This window comes from Takifugu rubripes, chromosome 5 (assembly GCF_901000725.2).
Source record: "Takifugu rubripes chromosome 5, fTakRub1.2, whole genome shotgun sequence".
Lineage (NCBI taxonomy): Eukaryota > Metazoa > Chordata > Actinopteri > Tetraodontiformes > Tetraodontidae > Takifugu > Takifugu rubripes.
In genome coordinates, this window is record NC_042289.1 from 8,970,725 (window position 1) to 8,990,500 (window position 19,776).

At 43.2% G+C, this 19,776-nt stretch overlaps 2 protein-coding genes across 3 annotated transcripts; one reads left to right on the top strand and one right to left on the bottom strand.

Annotated features, from left to right (window-relative positions):
• Positions 1-2,020: 2,020 nt before the first annotated feature.
• Positions 2,021-7,929, bottom strand: LOC101080026 (immunoglobulin lambda-1 light chain-like). Of its 2 annotated transcripts, XM_029837024.1 has the most exons (4): positions 4,071-4,110; positions 3,656-3,978; positions 2,971-3,007; positions 2,021-2,340 (listed from the first exon to the last, which is right to left on the bottom strand). In XM_029837024.1, exons 1-4 carry the CDS (start codon positions 4,108-4,110, stop codon positions 2,021-2,023), a joined length of 720 nt encoding a protein of 239 aa, XP_029692884.1. The 2 variants fall into 2 exon arrangements, 1 of the variants encoding a protein (XP_029692884.1); XR_003888635.1 differs by lacking the exons at positions 2,021-2,340; positions 2,971-3,007; positions 4,071-4,110 and adding an exon at positions 7,891-7,929 and having other exon boundaries at positions 3,843-3,978.
• Positions 7,930-12,193: 4,264 nt separating this feature from the next.
• On the top strand, positions 12,194-17,420 carry LOC101067525 (immunoglobulin lambda-1 light chain). The gene is made up of 4 exons (XM_029836347.1): positions 12,194-12,233; positions 12,326-12,648; positions 16,541-16,574; positions 17,101-17,420. Exons 1-4 carry the CDS (start codon positions 12,194-12,196, stop codon positions 17,418-17,420), a joined length of 717 nt encoding a protein of 238 aa, XP_029692207.1.
• Positions 17,421-19,776: the final 2,356 nt, after the last annotated feature.

Sequence of the window (19,776 nt, forward strand, 5' to 3'; positions counted from 1 at the left end):
ATAAAGGTCATTACCACGGTCCAGTTTTCCAGAGTGCTGCTTTTGGGTCCTAATTGCACCCGTCACACAAACTCTCTAATTATAGTCAGACGGAACCATGGTTGTTCTATGATGTCACCTGACTGTTCACCTGCATGGCAGCTTCAGATGCAGTGAGGAGGCGCCCGGTCCAGGACAACACACTGGCAGAACACATTTGCTCTCTGCTCAGCCTCTCTTACCACCACCTACTTCCAATTCAGAGAAAGCTTCCACAGACAGAAACATGGCTGCACCGTGGGCTCACTGGTGTCTCCTGTTGTGGAACAAACATCTGTATGGAAGATGTGGAAACCAAGACACTGACCTCTTTCTCTGGAACGACTCAGTCACTGGTTTATGGATTGAAGGGTTATAAAATTCAACCCTCAAGATAAAACAGAGTTAAGGCTCCGTGTGTGAATTAACAATGTTTTAGCTTTGACTCCTCATATATTCACCCAAAATAGTCAACATTAATAATCACAGATAGGATCCATGTAGGCCTGCACTGGTGTATTGTCCCTTAGTTTAGACACTGAATGTTCTCCTTATTCAGTCATCATCTGACAGCTCATGCTGAGTTTTGAACGACACTTGTGCATTTTGCACAACAGACTCCAAAACTCCTTTTTGATCTTCAATAAATACTGGGCGACCTTTTGAAAAGAACAATCTTCTGGTACTCTGTGTCCTGTTTTTTGGACACAAGCATGCAGACAGGTGCCTTCTGAGTGGAACGGCCTTTCCTCCTCCTCCTCTTCCTCCCCGACATTGAGGCTCCGAAGAGGAGGCTGGAAAATTCCTCCTGAAGATGTCAGGGACCATGTTTTGTCCTCCCTGGAGTGTGTAGGACACATTGCAGCTGACAGAAGCCTCAAAGTGGTGATGGGTTTGAATCTCAACAGTAAGGTGTGATGTAAGGGTGAGGAAGTGAGTCTCTGGGTGGAGTTCCCACCATTTTCACCTCCATGTGCTGTGTTGTGTTTGTAGCACTCTAGTTCTGTTGTCAATATTCTACCATTTGTTTCCAATCCTTGAACCAAACCTGGACAAACGTCCATAATTCCAGTTCCGTATTCAGAGAGGTGCCTGCAGCAGCCGAGAGGAGAGAACAACACAAGCATGGATTCATTCATCTTCATGCTCGCTGAGAACTTCCTGCTAGAGCTTCAACATCAGACTCAACAGGGTCTCCTTCTACACAAGGGTGACGTGTCTGAGCTCTAACTACACTGGTTACATCACTCAAGCACATTATCGTCATGACAACACTCCGTTTAGGCATCAGCAGCCATCTATACATTAATGCACTGTTGCTCAGTGTAACTGCAGAGAATAAAATCAATCCAGCCCAGATTGTTGATCGCTGGATCGATGTGTGTTGATCGTATCATCATCGTGGATCACATCATGAATTATCTGGAACATTGAGTCTTTCACCCTTGATGATCCTGTTGTGACATTAAAACACAAAAATATCCTCCACATATTAAACAATAAAATAATTCTTTAATTCTTTAACTAATTTTTTAATGATGAAACAGTTCCCTCTTTTTTTACACAGCTGACATTTGAGCTCCATTCAGATGCAGCTATAAATGAGTGAGGAGGCCTGCAGGTGCATCCTGGGAAAGTACTGAGGCGTCCAGAGGCCACGCTTCACAGATGAAGCATGAAAACTCAGTTTCACTTTATTATAGATCTGATTTTTCTGTTGTCCTGAGACAAGACACGAAAATCACTGAACCTTTATTGATTATTGTTGAAAACAAGATTTGGAAGAGTCCAAATAAACAGAAAGAGTTCTTTTTCTTCAACTTGATGAGTTTTTATTGAAAGATTGTAAAAACAGAGCAGCTGCAAAGCTGCTCCAAGAGCAGCAGCTCAGCGTGACAACATTGATTCCAAGCATGCAGACTGGTCTCCTCTGACATGTGAAGCTGCTGATGCAGCACAAAGACTAAAGAAGCAGATGTGAAATGGTGCTGCTGCTCCTCCACTATTCTTCACACTCGGACTTCTTGATGCTTTTCTCTGCAGTCTGGGAGCCCACAGACACTTTACAGGTGTAAACCTTCTGCGCGTCCCAGTCTGACGTCAGGATGGACAGATGGCTGCTGATTTGGAAAGTCTGGTCTGCTTGTTGGACAGGAGTGCTGGTGGAGATCCCGCTGCTCACTGAAGTGTCACCAAGCAACCAGCTCACCTCTGCAAAAGGTGCAGAGAGTCTGGACAGACAGACCAGAGTGGCTTTGTTGGACTGGAGCTCAGCTCTGGACGGAGGGAAGACTGTCAGGACAGGAGGAGGGAGGCTGGAGCCTGAAAATACATGAAGAAGAAATTCACACACTCACACAAAGTTCAACAGGAACTAATGAATTTAGGAGTTTGGTTGAAAACATCACAAACACACTGAGCAAATAAAACCTTCAATCTTCAGCAACAATATGAGGAAAATCTCACTAAACCAGATATTTTACACCATTTCAGAGTCATTTTGAATATAAACAGAATCAATTAAATATTTGACCAAAGTAAAATTATGACCAGCAAATGATACAAAAATATAAAGTTATACATTTAAAATGAGAATTTCAGCTGAATAAATTTGGATGAATTTTACAAAACCTTTTTCAGTCACTTCCATCAAACACGAGCCAAGAAACCAAAGTCAATTTAAAATACGTTTAGGTAGAAAATCTGTTCTGCAGTTATTAAAAACAGGTGAAAATGAAGAAAACTCAACAATATTTGGTGAGAAACTGATTGAAATGATGTAATCTTTGGAGATGTTTCCTTTAGCTGACAGATAAAGTATCAAAGCAGGTCAAAGACTAACAGAAGAATATTTCAAATCATTTCCACACTCCACATTTCTATGAAAAAGCTTCTAGTTTGTATCAAAAGCATCAAATCTTTGTTGTTTCTGCTGAGTGTAAAAGTACTTACTGGTGACAATCAGCTTGGTTCCTGGTCCGAATACCACAGTGATTCAGTTTGTACACACAGCTGTACAAAAACCTGCTGAGAGTCACTGATGAGTGGAGACACTGAGACATGAGAACAGCCTTCACTGGTGACACCATCATCACCATCACCATCACCATCATCATCACCATCACCATCACCATCATCATCATCATCATCATCATCACCATCACCATCACCATCATCATTGTTATCATCATCATCACCATCATCATCATCACCATCATCATCAATATTATCAACACCATCATCATCATCATCACCATCATCATCAATATTATCAACACCATCATCATCATTATCATCATCATCATCATCATCATCACAACAGACTCTCTGTTAGAACTTTAATCAACAAACTCTTCATATTCCCCATAAAGTCGTTTTGATGACTTAAAGGTGTATTTTATTTGTGATGATGGAGGATGAAGGATGAGTGAGGGAGTTGGTTTTGGTTCTTGTTATTTTCAGTGATGAAACAGCAGAAAGTTTCCAACATTCTGAAAGTTTCTCTGAGAAACTGAGTGTGAACATGAGTTGATTTGTAATTTAGTGAGACTGAACATGAGCTGATGTATCAGACACTAAAAAGCAGAAGTATTGAGTGAGGAGGTTTTTGTCACAGTCTGAATCACTGTGATACGCCCTCGCTAGCAGAGTAGTCCCATGTTCCACAATAATAAACTGCTGAGTCTCCCTCCTCCAGATTATTGATCATCAAACGATAATGTGATGTTGACTGATGAGTAGAAGTGAATCTTGGAGATGAGAAACCAGAACCATATGTGACAGAACTCCAGCTGCTACGCCAGCTCAGTACAAACTGAGGAACTCCTCCTGGAACCTGTTTATACCAGCTAGCAGCATAGTCAGTAACAGTTCCCAGGTTACAGTCCATGGTGACTGACTCTCCTCTGCTCAGAGACACAACAGTGGGCTTCTGTGTCAGCACCGTCACAGCACTCACACCTGGAAACAACAAGAGGACATGAAGTCAAGAGAAAGACACAGACTGATGAATCCAGCATGAGCTCAGAGCTGCAGTAAGTCAGCCTCCTCACATGTTAGAGCAGTGATGAGAGTGCAGAGGCTCTCCAGCATGTTGCCACTGTGTGCTGACTATCAACCTGGAAAGTGACTTTACTGCTGACAGATTCAGGCTTTGGAGGATGAGGAGAGGAGGTGCTGGAGGAGCAATTTAATAGCCCACTGGAGCTGAGAGGGACTGACAGGAGGAGGAGCTTCTCTTCAATCTGCTACTTCACCATCAGTGTTTCCTGCCACTGTGTCTTTTCTCTCCCAATTATTTGCATTTTGAATTTTTCGACTGCCACACAGAGTTTCTGTTCTTCTCTAAAGAAAGCTCAGCTTTAATATCCTTCCTTTACATGCTTTGTTACAGCCCAACAATGGGTCAAGTCCCCACTATGACATCTAAATGTATTTTTACCACATAGATTTGTGCATTTATTGATTTTTCATTCACCATGACTTCAGTTCTCTCCTGGCTGGACCTCAATGATGAACTATAGCAAATATACAGTAGTTTGAATAAAGATCAGATCCTTCACAACAAGCAGACTAAATAACATTGACTTCATCGAAAATTAAATAGTCACTGAGTTGAGACTGATGTGTGTTTAGCTCCAAACATTTAAAGAGCAGCTTTAATATTTTTTCCTGATGTTGGTGAATGTCTCAGGGCAGGAACGTTCAAACTCTTCCACAAAGGTTTGTGTGGCTGCAGGTTTGTGTTGTAACATCAACAGCAGAGCAGCCTTGACTCATTTAATCACCTGATCTGAGTCTTCAGACAGCTGATTGGTCAAACGGTGTCTTGATTGGTTTCATCAAACCTGCAGACTCGACCCTTTGTTGAACTACGCACATGATTTCTACCCACAGATACTAGAGATCTTCTATAAATACACTGCACTAAGACAAGACAGTGACAGGTGACCAGGCCCACCACATGTAATTCCTGCTGGTATTAAAGCGTCAGACTCGTCACACTCATCAGACTCTGCAAAGACTCTCAGAATTCACAATCTGCTTGTGTTGTGATGTCTATTTTCCTCTCAGATGTGCTATATTTTATCAACAAACGGCTCCACCTGCACGTGGGGTGAAGGGGGTTGGTGATGATGGACTTTGACTCAGCTAAATTCTCTACTCCACCTCCGTAGTGGAGAACAGAAGGCAGTTCAGGCCTCAGCCTTCAGCTCTCTCACTGCTTCCATAAGCAGCTGCAGCAAAGAAGGTGGCACCTGTGCTCCCACAGGAGATGATCACATCAGTGTCCTGGACCTCTGGAGGACACGGTCTCAGCAGGTGGACACCATGTTGGACACACTTGAAGCAGCCCATGACCTGGGAAGCTTGTCCCTCCAAGGAAAGGAATTGGTTTTGCAACCAGCGGGGCATTGGTTCAGATCCTCTGATGGGTCACGGGTTGGGGTTCCCATTAGCAAGGCACCTAGTCTTCATTGCACCCTTTGTTCTGTTTACATATTGACATTATCATGAGCAGTTCACACATATTATTGATAATCAGGCTGTTTTTGTCCCGGATTCCCTTCCTTATCAGGGAAGAACGACCAAATATCTTGTCTCTAGATCATCCTAGAAGATAATCCTGTAGTCTGAGGTGTACCAGGAGGGAATTTGTCCCCATATTTGGCTCCAAAATCAGTTGCAGCCTAAAACTCCAAAATATTAAATGTGTTCAATAGTTGTGACCAAGAAATCTTCACGTGTGTGAGGAGTTTCCTTCTCAACACTCTACATCCTGCTCTGGTCCTCCAACACTCCGCTCTTCCAAAGTCTAAACTGTTCTCTTTGAAACAAGACAAGACAGGAGGAGGAGGAGGAGGAGGAGGAGGAGGAGGAGGACACTTGATGCTTCCAGGAAGACCAGTCCAGCCCAGGAGGGAAGGAGGAGCAGATTTAAATACTGGAGGACATAATTAGACACAGGTGAGACACATGAGAAACATTAAGATTGGGACAGTCAGAGACAGGGAGGACAGGACGAGACAAAGACAAAGCTGAAACTGGAGTGAACCTCAACAGACACATGTGAACAGACAAGTGAAGCAGCCTCACAGTGGAACTGTGTAAAGGTGTGTGGAGGGTTGGCGATTCAAACACCTGTTCATTCATATGGATCACATTTCCTGTCCTAACTCAGCCCACAGGCAGTTCATCATCAGTCTAAGTGAGTTCAGGATGGTTTAGTTCATTAAATAGAAGGCTTACTCCTTATTGTTCCGTTTATTAAATGGTTCATTTCATAAAGTGTTCAAATCTGTTCATTCCAAGACCCAGAAAACTAAAACGGAGCAGCTCCCCAGAGTGGTTTATCACCACATTAATCAAGTGCCTTTCAGCTCAGGACACCATTTCTCTCCATCTAAACTGATCTGTTGCCCTCTGAATTGTGACTGTTGCCCGTTCTATGTGTTGCCATGACACCAGCTCTAATCCCTCTCTAGGGGGCGTGGTTTAGACACTTTTTCGCAGCAGTTGCTGGCGACAGTTTCACCTGCAGCCAAGTACTCATCAACTGGCTGTTTAAGCCTTTAGCTCCTGTTCACCAGCGTCTGATCCTTTCAACATCTTAGTGGTAAATGTGGACTCTGAAACCCAGGTTGTTTATATTCAAGATTAGTAATCCTGCTGATTTTTGTTCCTCTTTGAAGGTCACCACACTTCCCTCCTTTATTTAAAGGAGACGTGCCGTAAAGGATCCTTTTCCATTTGAGAGTGTTCCTGGTCACTGCTGCACTTTGCTGCCAAGAGAGGATTTTTTCTCATTTGTGAATCCTTTCCATCGATGTTTCTGTGCTTCAGCATCTGGATTATTGCTTCATGATTGACTGTGTTGAATGCTTTGGTCAGAATTGATGAAACAAGTAATACTTCTGAAAGTGTATTTTCCATCTGATGGAGCTTTGACCTCTATGAATCTACATCTCTGGTTTAATTTTATTTCTTAGTGTGAGCATGATGATTCTTAGTAACTTTGTGAGGTGGCTCTCATGTCTGACTGTTCTGAACAGCCCACATTCTCTTGTTCCTGGTTTCTTTGGGAGTGGGATGAACACTGTCTTCACAAGGTCGGTAGGAAGGTTACTGATGTTGTACATCATATTGATATGTTGTCCTTCAGGTTTTCCCACTGCTGCTCAACATGACTGATGATTTGTAGGAATTCATTTGTGTTTTTACCTCAACTTGATGGATTATGATCTGGGTTCACCTGTGGCACATGAGGATCTCTACAGGATGAGTGTCCTTCCTTGAAGGCTCCATTTACATTGTTGAGCTTAAACCGACTTCAATATGTGTAAATATGAGTTGATTTTCTAATTTAGTGAGACTGAACATGAGCTGATGTATCAGACACTAAAAAGCAGAAGTATTGAGTGAGGAGGTTTTTGTCACAGTCTGAATCACTGTGATACGTGCTCTTTAGCAGAGCCGTCCCATGTTTCACAGTAATAAACTGCTGAGTCTCCCTCCTCCAGATTATTGATCATTAAATGATAATCTGATGTTGACTGATGAGTAGAAGTGAATCTTGGAGACGAGAAACCAGAACCATATGTGACAGAACTCCAGCTGTGATACCAGCTCAGTACATACTGAGGAACTCCTCCTGGAACCTGTTTATACCAGCTAGCATAGTTGTTAATAGTTCCCAGGTTACAGTCCATGGTGACTGACTCTCCTCTGCTCAGAGACACAACAGTGGGCTTCTGTGTCAGCACCGTCACAGCACTCACACCTGGAAACAACAAGAGGACATGAAGTCAAGAGAAAGACACAGACTGATGAATCCAGCATGAGCTCAGAGCTGCAGTAAGTCAGCCTCCTCACATGTTAGAGCAGTGATGAGAGTGCAGAGGCTCTCCAGCATGTTGCCACTGTGTGCTGACTATCAACCTGGAAAGTGACTTTACTGCTGACAGATTCAGGCTTTGGAGGATGAGGAGAGGAGGTGCTGGAGGAGCAATTTAATAGCCCACTGGAGCTGAGAGGGACTGACAGGAGGAGGAGCTTCTCTTCAATCTGCTGCTTTTCTCCTGTGTGTGATGTGGAAAAGAGCAGATTGGAGCTCCAACGTTTCATTTACATGAAGTTAAATAAAGACCATCAGAGCTGCAGGTGCTTCCTGCTGATGGAGGAGCTGAGTCAGGTCACAGCTGAAGGAGCTGCTTTCTCTGTTTCTATGGTGATGCAGTGCTCCTCTCTGGTGGACTTGAACAGAACAACATCCTTCATGGACAAAATGTCTCTGGTGTTTCACATGTTTACACATGTAATCATTTGATCATAAAAATGTAAGAGGATAAAACCCAATTGATGTCGAGATGTTTTTCTTTTCTTCTTTCTACCTTGCTTTTCCTCTTCTATTCTTTCCTTCTTTACCCTTTTCTCATCAAATGGAGCCCATCCCCACCATACCATCTTGGTCCTGCTCAAGATTTCTTCCATTTTAAAGAACCTTTTGACCTGCCACTGTTGACTCAGTGATCAGCCTCTGGGATCCCGTGAAGCTACTTGACTGAAACTTTTGTTTAAGAATTAAATGTTGAGCTGAAGCAGTTTCTCCAGATTAGACTGGGACAGAACTGGTTTAATCTGGATATTGTTGAGAGTCCAATCAGAGGTTGTGATCTTTGATCTGTCAATCATTGAAGGGCAGCTTTTGATTGACATCTGTCACTTTAAGAACCATTGTGAATAAGTTAAAATTACTGAAGCTAAACCTTTAGAAATTTTAAGTAAAAAGATTTCAGCTAAATCAAACGTGAAGCTAACAGAAACCCACTATCTTGTGGTGCTGTCATATTCCAGAACTACAACATAACTGAAGTGTCCAGAACAGTCCAAAGTGCTCAGAGACAGGATGGACGGGCCTGTAACTGGATCAGTACTGGTGTTGGCTGGAGCCAGTAAAGTTCAGTCAGACACCGACTGACATGGAGCAGCACAGCAGTTACAGATTATCAGGTAACATTTTTGTCCCACTGAGCACCACTGACTCAAACTATCACACCGTTACCTAATAGGCTGTTTGTTTATACTTTGTGAAACTTTGAGCTGTTGTGATGAACAAATCTGATATACTGCAGTAATTTAAGACAGACACATTATTTGCCAACAGAATGGAGTTCAAAAAAGTATTTAGAGAAATTCTTCAGGAATGACTCCGTCCCTTTGTAGCCGAGTCACTGAAGAATACATTTGGGAAAATAGTCCTCGGTCCTGTGTTACAATCTTACCAGATTAGCCCCAAAAATAAATGTGTCTTTGCTAAATTAGTGCTTGGATATGGTTCAATCTGTGCTGAGCTAGTAAATTTTGGAGCCACGCTGACCATCAACTCACTGATATCGTCCATGCTGTCCATTGTTTACCTCACAATGATCAGGCGCACAAAAAGGTGTAATAATAACATCGACGTAATGACAACATTGATGTAATGACAACATTGATGTAATGACAACATTGATGTAACGACTCATGAGATGAGAGGAAACCAGCAGCCACGCCCCTCTCAGCAGGAGGTCACATCCGCTACTGCTGCCAATGTGACAATGCTCAAATGCTGAGCAAAGGCGGGTCCACCTGCTCTACACACGATCCACATTCACACCAGTCCTGTCCCTGTCTGATCTGGAGGGACTGATCCAGGTCAAACCAAGGCAGCTCGGCTCAACTCAACTTTATCAACAAAGCATTAATTACAATCAAGAAGCTTCAGAGGAATTCAGAGGCTGATCATTGAGACAGCAACAGCTGCAGGGCTAAAGTCCAGTTTAACAGGAAGAAACCCTGAGCAGGACCAGGCCCATATGAGGGGACCCTCTTGCTGATGACAAAGAAGGTAAGAAGTGGGAGAAGAGCAGGAAAAAGAAAAAGGAACAGATCCATACATCCCTCATGCAAATACATGTGGAACTAAAATGAAGATTTTTTGTATGTCATAATCAATACATATCAATACCTACACACATACATGTGATCAGAAGAGCCTGTCAGTATTCTTGACATCACTGTACATCTGACCAGTAGCTCAGTTATTGATACTATACAACATTAAAATAAAAGCAAGAAACACTGAAACAAGTAAAAGTGAAGTTAATACAACCAGACTGAATTAAAGAGGTGTCTAATGAGTCTAGATTTGAAGATGAGGAGTGATTCATTGTTACGGAAGATTGACAGACGTGAACTGAGCCCCCAAATGCAGACACAGATGACAAGATCAGCTTCAGCTCTGACTGAAAATGAACAGCGTGTGTGCCAGCAATTCTCAGCAGAGATGAGACCACAGCGAGGCAGGAAGCAGGCTGGGCGAAACAGGCAGGAACAGGTCGCAGTGTTGGAGCACTGCAGGCAACAGACCGGCAAAATGAGCAGAAAGCAAGTTAGAAAGTTAGAAAGAGAGACACAGGAGGGTGTTGAGAGGGAAACACTCGGGTATGGAGGAGGTGGATGGACATTAATGTGGGGGGTGGGGGGGGGGGGGGGGGGGGGGGGGGGGGGGGGGGCAGTGGAGCTGCTGAAGGGTGGAGGTGATGTGGTGGAGGAGGAGGGTTGGTTATGATGCCAGCAGCAGAGTTCTGGACCTGGAGGAGTTTATTGAGGTGACTTAAGAGGAGAAAGCTGCAATCATCTAAACAGGTGACAAAGATGAGGAAAAGAATGAAAGCAGCAGGAGAGAGATGGAGGGACGGAGATGGTTGAGGTTACACAGGTGAATGTCATGATCCTGTTCATGTCTGTTTTGTAATTGCAGTTTGTCTCCACCAGGGGGCGGGGTTGACCTGTTTCCCGTCACGTGCTGCCTGCTTCCACACCTGCAGCTGATCAGCTTGATTGGAAGTCTTTTTAAGCAGCTGGCAGGAGCCGATCAGAGTCCGGTAGTTTCTTTTGTCCTGTTGGTAACTGAGTGTTTATAGACTTTAAACCTTCGCTGTTCCTGTTTGGATTATCTGCGTCTCTGTTGAAGAGCACCGTTCTGAGTTGGGTTTCTCTGTTCACGATTCCCCAACGCACATTTCGGTGTCACCAGCACTTTAATAAATGTTTTACTTTGAGATTTCCCGCCTCCTGTCTGCATTCTGGGTTCCACCTTCGTGTACCAGTAATAGTGAAAGTATGATGACGAGTGATGTCACCGATTTGTGATTGAAGTTGGAGATAAATTTACAACATTCTTTGTCAAATTGCAAGAGCTGAGTGAAGCCTATGAGATATGAATGAAAGCAGTTGGGGGGGGGTGTGGGGGACACCAATGGAGGAGTCTATTGAGGAGGATGGGCTGTGAGATGGTGTAGAAGTGCCACTTAGATCAAAGATCAAGAAGGTCCAGGAGGGAGAGGAAGCTGGAGCCAGCTGCACAGAGGAGATGCTTGGATATTTAAAATAGGGCGATCTCAGTGCTGTGATGTTGAGGGAGACCAGACTGGAAACATTAATGGGTGTGTAGTTGGGAGACAAATGATTTTTCAAGAATGTTGTAAATTTATGCTAAATTAGAAATGGGGCAAAGATGACTGTAATTATTGGGATTTGAACCAGGTTTTTTAGAATGTAACAAAATGCTGTAGTTGGAAAATGGACGGAACAATTCTAGTGGTGAGTGAGGACTTGATGATGGCAATAATCAGAGGGAGCATTAAACTGAGCGATTAGAAAGAGTCTTTAGGGTGGTAAATCCATACTTTTATTTCTCTACATGAGGATAATCAAACCCTTAAAGAGAAATTACATGTACAAACCTGTGACACAGAGAAATTTTGTCCATGAAGGATGTTGTTCTGTTCAAGTCCACCGGAGAGGAGCACTGCATCACCATAGAAACAGAGAAAGCAGCTCCTTCAGATGTGACCTGACTCAGCTCCTCCATCAGCAGGAAGCACCTGCAGCTCTGATGGTCTTTATTTAACTTCATGTAAATGAAACGTTGGAGCTCCAATCTGCTCTTTTCCACATCACACACAGGAGAAAAGCTGCAGATTGAAGAGAAGCTCCTCCTCCTGTCAGTCCCTCTCAGCTCCAGTGGGCTATTAAATTGCTCCTCCAGCACCTCCTCTCCTCATCCTCCAAAGCCTGAATCTGTCAGCAGTAAAGTCACTTTCCAGGTTGATAGTCAGGACACAGTGGCAACATGCTGGAGAGCCTCTGCACTCTCATCACTGCTCTAACATGTGAGGAGGCTGACTTACTGCAGCTCTGAGCTCATGCTGGATTCATCAGTCTGTGTCTTTCTCTTGACTTCATGTCCTCTTGTTGTTTCCAGGTGTGAGTGCTGTGACGGTGCTGACACAGAAGCCCACTGTTGTGTCTCTGAGCAGAGGAGAGTCAGTCACCATGGACTGTAACCTGGGAACTAGTACTGATGTTGCTCGCTGGTATAAGCAGGTTCCAGGAGGAGTTCCTCAGTTTGTACTCAGCTGGTATCACGGCTGGAGTTCTGTCACATATGGTTCTGGTTTCTCATCTCCAAGATTCACTTCTACTCATCAGTCAACATCAGATTATCGTTTGATGATCAAAAATCTGGAGGAGGGAGACTCAGCAGTCTATTACTGTCTAACATGGGACAGCTCTGCTAAAGAGTACGTATCACAGTGATTCAGACTGTGACAAAAACCTCCTCACTCAATACTTCTGCTTTCTGCAGCAAACTGACAAGAAGGAGAGGAACCCGTCTCTCGCTCCTACCTGCTTCTGTCAGAATGTCAAATCAAAATGTCTGAGACACTGTATATGGAGATATGTGAATATGTATATTTGGAAACATATGTAGCTACATTGATGGGTGTAGCTGTTTATATATTACTTTTGTGCTGTATGCGGTCATCTCAATTTTGTTTGAATGACTTTGTCCCCCTCATGTACAGCCTCCTCCCAATAATTTAGTTATATTTTTATATTATACACATTGCATGTGTGTGGTGGTACTATCATTTTACGCTGCTGCAAACAGCACAATTATCCATTGTAAGACTATTAAAGGTTTATTTGACCTTATTTTATATTATGTCCTATAATCTAACACCTCTTTGATAAATCATGAGGAGTAAGCCTGCTATTTAATGAGCTAAACCATCCTGAACTCACTTAGACTGATGATGAACTGCCTGTGGGCTGAGTTAGGACAGGAAATGTGATCCATATGAATGAACAGGTGTTTGAATCGCCAACCCTCCACACACCTTTACACAGTTCCACAGTGAGGCTGCTTCACTTGTCTGTTCACATGTGTCTGTTGAGGTTCACTCCAGTTTCAGCTTTGTCTTTGTCTCGTCCTGTCCTCCCTGTCTCCGACTGTCCCAATCTTAATGTTCCTCACGTGTCTCACCTGTGTCTAATTGTGTCCTCCAGTATTTAAATCTGCTCCTCCTTCCCTCCTGGGCTGGACTGGTGTTCCTGGAAGCATCAAGTGTCCTCCTCCTCCTCCTCCTCCTCCTCCTCCTCCTCCTCCTGTCTTGTCTTGTTTCAAAGAGAACAGTTCAGACTTTGGAAGAGCGGAGTGTTGGAGGACCAGAGCAGGATGTAGAGTGTTGAGAAGGAAACTCCTCACACACATTAAGATTTCTTGGTCATAACTATTGAACACATTTAATATTTTTGATTCTTAAGCTGCAACTGATTTTGGAGCCAATTATGGGGACAAATTCCCTCCTGGTACACCTCAGACTACAGGATTATCTTCTAGGATGATCTAGAGACAAGATATTTGGTCGTCCTTCCCTGATCAGGAAGGGAATCTGGGACAAAAACAGCCTGATTATCAATAATATGTGTGAACTACTCATGATAATGTCAATATGTAAAAAGACCAAAGGGTGCAATGAAGACTAGGTGCCTTGCTAATGGGAACCCCAACCCGTGACCCATCAGAGGATTTGAACCAATGCCCCGCTGGTTACAAGACCAATTCCTTTCCTTTGATGGACAAGCTTCCCAGGTCATGGGGTGCTTCAAGTGTGTCCAACATGGTGTCCACCTGCTGAGACCGTGTCCTCCAGAGGTCCAGGACACTGATGTGATCATCTCCTGTGGGAGCACAGGTGCCACCTTCTTTGCTGCAGCTGCTTATGGAAGCAGTGAGAGAGCTGAAGGCTGAGGCCTGAACTGCCTTCTGTTCTCCACTACGGAGGTGGTTGAGTAGAGAATTTAGCTGAGCCAAAGTCCATCATCACCAACCCCCTTCACCCCATGTGCAGGTGGAGCCGTTTGTTGATAACATATAGCACATCTGAGAGGAAAATAGACATCACAACACAAGCAGATTGTGAATTCTGAGAGTCGTTGCAGAGTCTGATGAGTGTGACGAGTCTGACGCTTTAATACCAGCAGGAATTACATATGGTGGGCCTGGTCACCTGTCACTGTCTTGTCTTAGTGCAGCGTATTTATAGAGGATCTCTAGTATCTGTGGGTAGAAATCATGTGCGTAGTTCAACAAAGGGTCGAGTCTGCAGGTTTGATGAAACCAATCAAGACACAGTTTGACCAATCAGCTGTCTGAAGACTCAGATCAGGTGATTAAATGAGTCAAGGCTGCTCTGCTGTTGATGTTACAACACAAACCTGCAGCCACACAAACCTTTGTGGAAGAGTTTGAACGTTCCTGCACTGAGACATTCACCAACATCAGGAAAAAATATTAAAGCTGCTCTTTAAATGTTTGGAGCTAAAAACACATCAGTCTCAACTCGGTGACTTTTTTAATTTTCAATGACGTCAATGTTGTTTAGACTGCTTGTTGTGAAGGATCTGATCTTTATTCAAACTACTGTATATTTGCTATAGTTCATCATTGAGAACTGAAGTCACAGTGAATGAAAAATCAATAAATGCACAAATCTATCAGTTAAAAATACATTTAGATGTCATCGTGGGGACTTGACACATTGCTCGGCTGTAACAAAGCATGTGAAGGAAGGATATTAAAGCTGAGCTTTCTTTAGAGAAGAACAGAGACTCTGTGTGGAAGTCAAAAAATTTAAAATGCAAATAATTGGGAGAGAAAAGACACAGTGGCAGGAAACACTGATGGTGAAGCTGCAGATTGAAGAGAAGCTCCTCCTCCTGTCAGTCCCTCTCAGCTCCAGTGGGCTATTAAATTGCTCCTCCAGCACCTCCTGTCCTCATCCTCCAAAGCCTGAATCTGTCAGCAGTAAAGTCACTTTCCAGGTTGATAGTCAGCACACAGTGGCAACATGCTGGAGAGCCTCTGCACTCTCATCACTGCTCTAACATGTGAGGAGGCTGACTTACTGCAGCTCTGAGCTCATGCTGGATTCATCAGTCTGTGTCTTTCTCTTGACTTCATGTCCTCTTGTTGTTTCCAGGTGTGAGTGCTGTGACGGTGCTGACACAGAAGCCCACTGTTGTGTCTCTGAGCAGAGGAGAGTCAGTCACCATGGACTGTAACCTGGGAACTGTTACTGATGACAGTGGTCGCTGGTATAAACAGGTTCCAGGAGGAGTTCCTCAGTATGTGCTGAGCTGGTATCACGTCTGGAGTTCTGTCATATATGGTTCTGGTTTCTCATCTCCAAGATTCACTTCTACTCATCAGTCAACATCAGATTATCGTTTGATGATCAATAATCTGGAGGAGGGAGACTCAGCAGTCTATTACTGTCAAACATGGGACGGCTCTGCTAGCGAGGGCGTATCACAGTGATTCAGACTGTGACAAAAACCTCCTCACTCAATACTTCTGCTTTTTAGTGTCTGATACATCAGCTCATGTTCAGTCTCACTAAATTACAAATTAAATCATGTTCACACTCAGTTTCTCAGAGAAACTTTCAGATTGTTGGAAACTTTCTGCTGTTTCATCACTGAAAATAATAAGAACCAAAACCAACTCCCTCACTCATCCTTCATCCTCCATCATCACCATTAAAATACACCTTTAAGTCATCAAAACGACTTTATGGGGAATATTATGAAGAGTTTGTTGATTAAAGTTCTAACAGAGAATCTGTTGTGATGATGATGATGATGATGATGATGATGATGATGATGATAATGATGATGGTCATGATTATGATGACAATGAAGATGATGATGATGGTGATGATTATGACAATGACGATGATGATGAAGAAGATGAAGAGGATGATGATGATGGTAATGATGGTGATGATGATGATGATAATGATGATGATGATGGTGATGATGATGATGGTGATGGTGATGAGGAGGAGGAGGAGGAGGATAATGATGATAATGATGATGGTGATGATGATGATGATGATGATGATGGTGATGATGATGATGATGATGATGATGATGGTGATGATGATGATGGTGATGGTGATGATGAGGAGGAGGAGGAGGATAATGATGATAATGATGATGGTGATGATGATGATGATGATGGTGATGATGGTGTCACCAGTGAAGGCTGTTCTCATGTCTCAGTGTCTCCACTCATCAGTGACTCTCAGCAGGTTTTTGTACAGCTGTGTGTACAAACTGAATCACTGTGGTATTCGGACCAGGAACCAAGCTGATTGTCACCAGTAAGTACTTTTACACTCAGCAGAAACAACAAAGATTTGATGCTTTTTCTGTCAGCTAAAGGAAACATCTCCAAAGATTACATCATTTCAATCAGTTTCTCACCAAATATTGTTGAATTTTCTTCGTTTTATTTTAATAACTGCAGAACAGATTTTCAAACTAAATGTATTTTAAATTGACTTTGGTTTCTTGGCTCGTGTTTGATGGAAGTGAGTGAAAAAGGTTTTGGAAAATTCATCCAACTTCATTCAGCATAAATTTTAAATATATAACTTTATATTTTTGTATCATTTGCTGGTCATAATTTTACATTGGTCAAATATTTAATTGATGCTGTTTTTGTTCAAAATGACTCTGAAATGGTGTAAAATATCTGCTTTAGTGAGATTTTTCTCATATTGTTGCTGAGGATTGAAGGTTTTATTTGCTCAGTGTGTTTGTGATGTTTTCAACCAAACTCCTAAATTCATTAGTTCCTGTTGAACTTTGTGTGAGTGTGTGAATTTCTTCTTCATGTATTTTCAGGCTCCAGCCTCCCTCCTCCTGTCCTGACAGTCTTCCCTCCGTCCAGAGCTGAGCTCCAGTCCAACAAAGCCACTCTGGTCTGTCTGTCCAGACTCTCTGCACCTTTTGCAGAGGTGAGCTGGTTGCTTGGTGACACTTCAGTGAGCAGCGGGATCTCCACCAGCACTCCTGTCCAACAAGCAGACCAGACTTTCCAAATCAGCAGCCATCTGTCCATCCTGACGTCAGACTGGGACGCGCAGAAGGTTTACACCTGTAAAGTGTCTGTGGGCTCCCAGACTGCAGAGAAAAGCATCAAGAAGTCCGAGTGTGAAGAATAGTGGAGGAGCAGCAGCACCATTTCACATCTGCTTCTTTAGTCTTTGTGCTGCATCAGCAGCTTCACATGTCAGAGGAGACCAGTCTGCATGCTTGGAATCAATGTTGTCACGCTGAGCTGCTGCTCTTGGAGCAGCTTTGCAGCTGCTCTGTTTTTACAATCTTTCAATAAAAACTCATCAAGTTGAAGAAAAAGAACTCTTTCTGTTTATTTGGACTCTTCCAAATCTTGTTTTCAACAATAATCAATAAAAGTTCAGTGATTTTCGTGTCTTGTCTCAGGACAACAGAAAAATCAGATCTATAATAAAGTGAAACTGAGTTTTCATGCTTCATCTGTGAAGCGTGGCCTCTGGACGCCTCAGTACTTTCCCAGGATGCACCTGCAGGCCTCCTCACTCATTTATAGCTGCATCTGAATGGAGCTCAAATGTCAGCTGTCTAAAAACAGAGGGAACCATTTCATCATTAAAAAAATATATTTGAAGAACAATGATTTTATTGTTTAATATGTGGAGGATATTTATGTGTTTAAATGTCACAACAGGATCATCAAGGGTGAAAGACTCGATGTTCCAGATAATTCATGATGTGATCCACGATGATGATACGATCAACACACATCGATCCAGCGATCAACAATCTGGGCTGGATTGATTTTATTCTCTGCAGTTACACTGAGCAACAGTGCATAAATGTATCGATGGCTGCTGATGCCTAAACGGAGTGTTGTCATGACGATAATGTGCTTGAGTGATGTAACCAGTGTATTTAGAGCTCAGACACGTCACCCTTGTGTAGAAGGAGACCCTGTTGAGTCTGATGTTGAAGCTCTAGCAGGAAGTTCTCAGCGAGCATGAAGATGAATGAATCCATGCTTGTGTTGTTCTCTCCTCTCAGCTGCTGCAGGCACCTCTCTGAATACGGAACTGGAATTATGGACGTTTGTCCAGGTTTGGTTCAAGGATTGGAAACAAATGGGAGAATACAGTGATCCCTCGTTTATCGCGGGAGTTGCGTTCCAAAAATAACACGCGAAAAGTGAAATCCGTGAAGTAGTCAGCTTTATTTTATTTTATTTTTTTACAATGCAATACTGAACTATAGAATGAAACCAAAAATCAAAACCTGTTTTAAAGCCCAAAATTTGTTTAAAACAATAATTTTAATATAGTAATACAAGGTTGGAAACATTGTCACTCGCGTATTTCAGTCCCAGCTGTGCCTCTTCGTCCTGACTCCGCTCCGCTGGAGCGTCTGTTTCTACTGAAGGCGCAGGAGTCTTTCTCCGAGAGAAGAACATTGTTATGGGTAGTTGTTGGCGCTCTTTTTTCTGAGCAAGAAGATTTTTATAAACGGATATGCCACCTTCGATTATATTTGAGAACTGCAATGAACGACTCGCAAAAAAAATCCGTGAAGCAGCGAAGCCGTGAAAGATGAAACGCGATATAGCGAGGGATCACTGTATTGACAACAGAACTAGAGTGCTCCAAACACAACACAGCACATGGAGGTGAAAATGGTGGGAACTCCACCCAGAGACTCACTTCCTCACCCTTACATCACACCTTACTGTTGAGCTTCAAACCCATCACCACTTTGAGGCTTCTGTCAGCTGCAATGTGTCCTACACACTCCAGGGAGGACAAAACATGGTCCCTGACATCTTCACGAGGAATTTTCCAGCCTCCTCTTCGGAGCCTCGATGTCGGAGAGGAAGAGGAGGAGGGGGGAAGGCCGTTCCACTCAGAAGGCACCTGTCTGCATGCTTGTGTCCAAAAAACCTGACACAGAGTAGCAGAAGATTGTTCTTTTCAAAAGGTCGCCCAGTATTTATTGAAGATCAAAAAGGAGTTTTGGAGTCTGTTATGCAAAATGCACAAGTGTCGTTCAAAACTCAGCATGAGCTGTCAGATGATGACTGAATAAGGAGAACATTCAGTGTCTAAACTAAGGGACAATACACCAGTGCAGGCCTACATGGATCCTATCTGTGATTATTAATGTTGACTATTTTGGGTGAATATATGAGGAGTCAAAGCTAAAACATTGTTAATTCACACACAGAGCCTTAACTCTGTTTTATCTTGAGGGTTGAATTTTATAACCCTTCAATCCATAAACCAGTGGCTGGAGTCGTTCCAGAGAAAGAGGTCAGTGTCTTGGTTTCCACATCTTCCATACAGATGTTTGTTCCACAACAGGAGACACCAGTGAGCCCACGGTGCAGCCATGTTTCTGTCTGTGGAAGCTTTCTCTGAATTGGAAGTAGCTGGTGGTAAGAGAGGCTGAGCAGAGAGCAAATGTGTTCTGTCAGTGTGTTGTCCTGGACCGGGCGCCTCCTCACTGCATCTG

Excerpts from the sequence above, each read along its gene's own strand:
- LOC101080026 (XM_029837024.1), bottom strand. The coding sequence starts at position 4,110 with ATGCTGGAGAGCCTCTGCACTCTCATCACTGCTCTAACAT. Across the intron at positions 3,979-4,070 it reads TCTCATCACTGCTCTAACAT|GTGTGAGTGCTGTGACGGTG; the intron begins GTGAGGAGGCTG and ends TGTTGTTTCCAG. Across the intron at positions 2,341-2,970 it reads AACCAAGCTGATTGTCACCA|GCTCCAGCCTCCCTCCTCCT; the intron begins GTAAGTACTTTT and ends ATGTATTTTCAG.
- LOC101067525 (XM_029836347.1), top strand. The coding sequence starts at position 12,194 with ATGCTGGAGAGCCTCTGCACTCTCATCACTGCTCTAACAT. Across the intron at positions 12,234-12,325 it reads TCTCATCACTGCTCTAACAT|GTGTGAGTGCTGTGACGGTG; the intron begins GTGAGGAGGCTG and ends TGTTGTTTCCAG. Across the intron at positions 12,649-16,540 it reads ACAGCTCTGCTAAAGAGTAC|GTATTCGGACCAGGAACCAA; the intron begins GTATCACAGTGA and ends TGAATCACTGTG.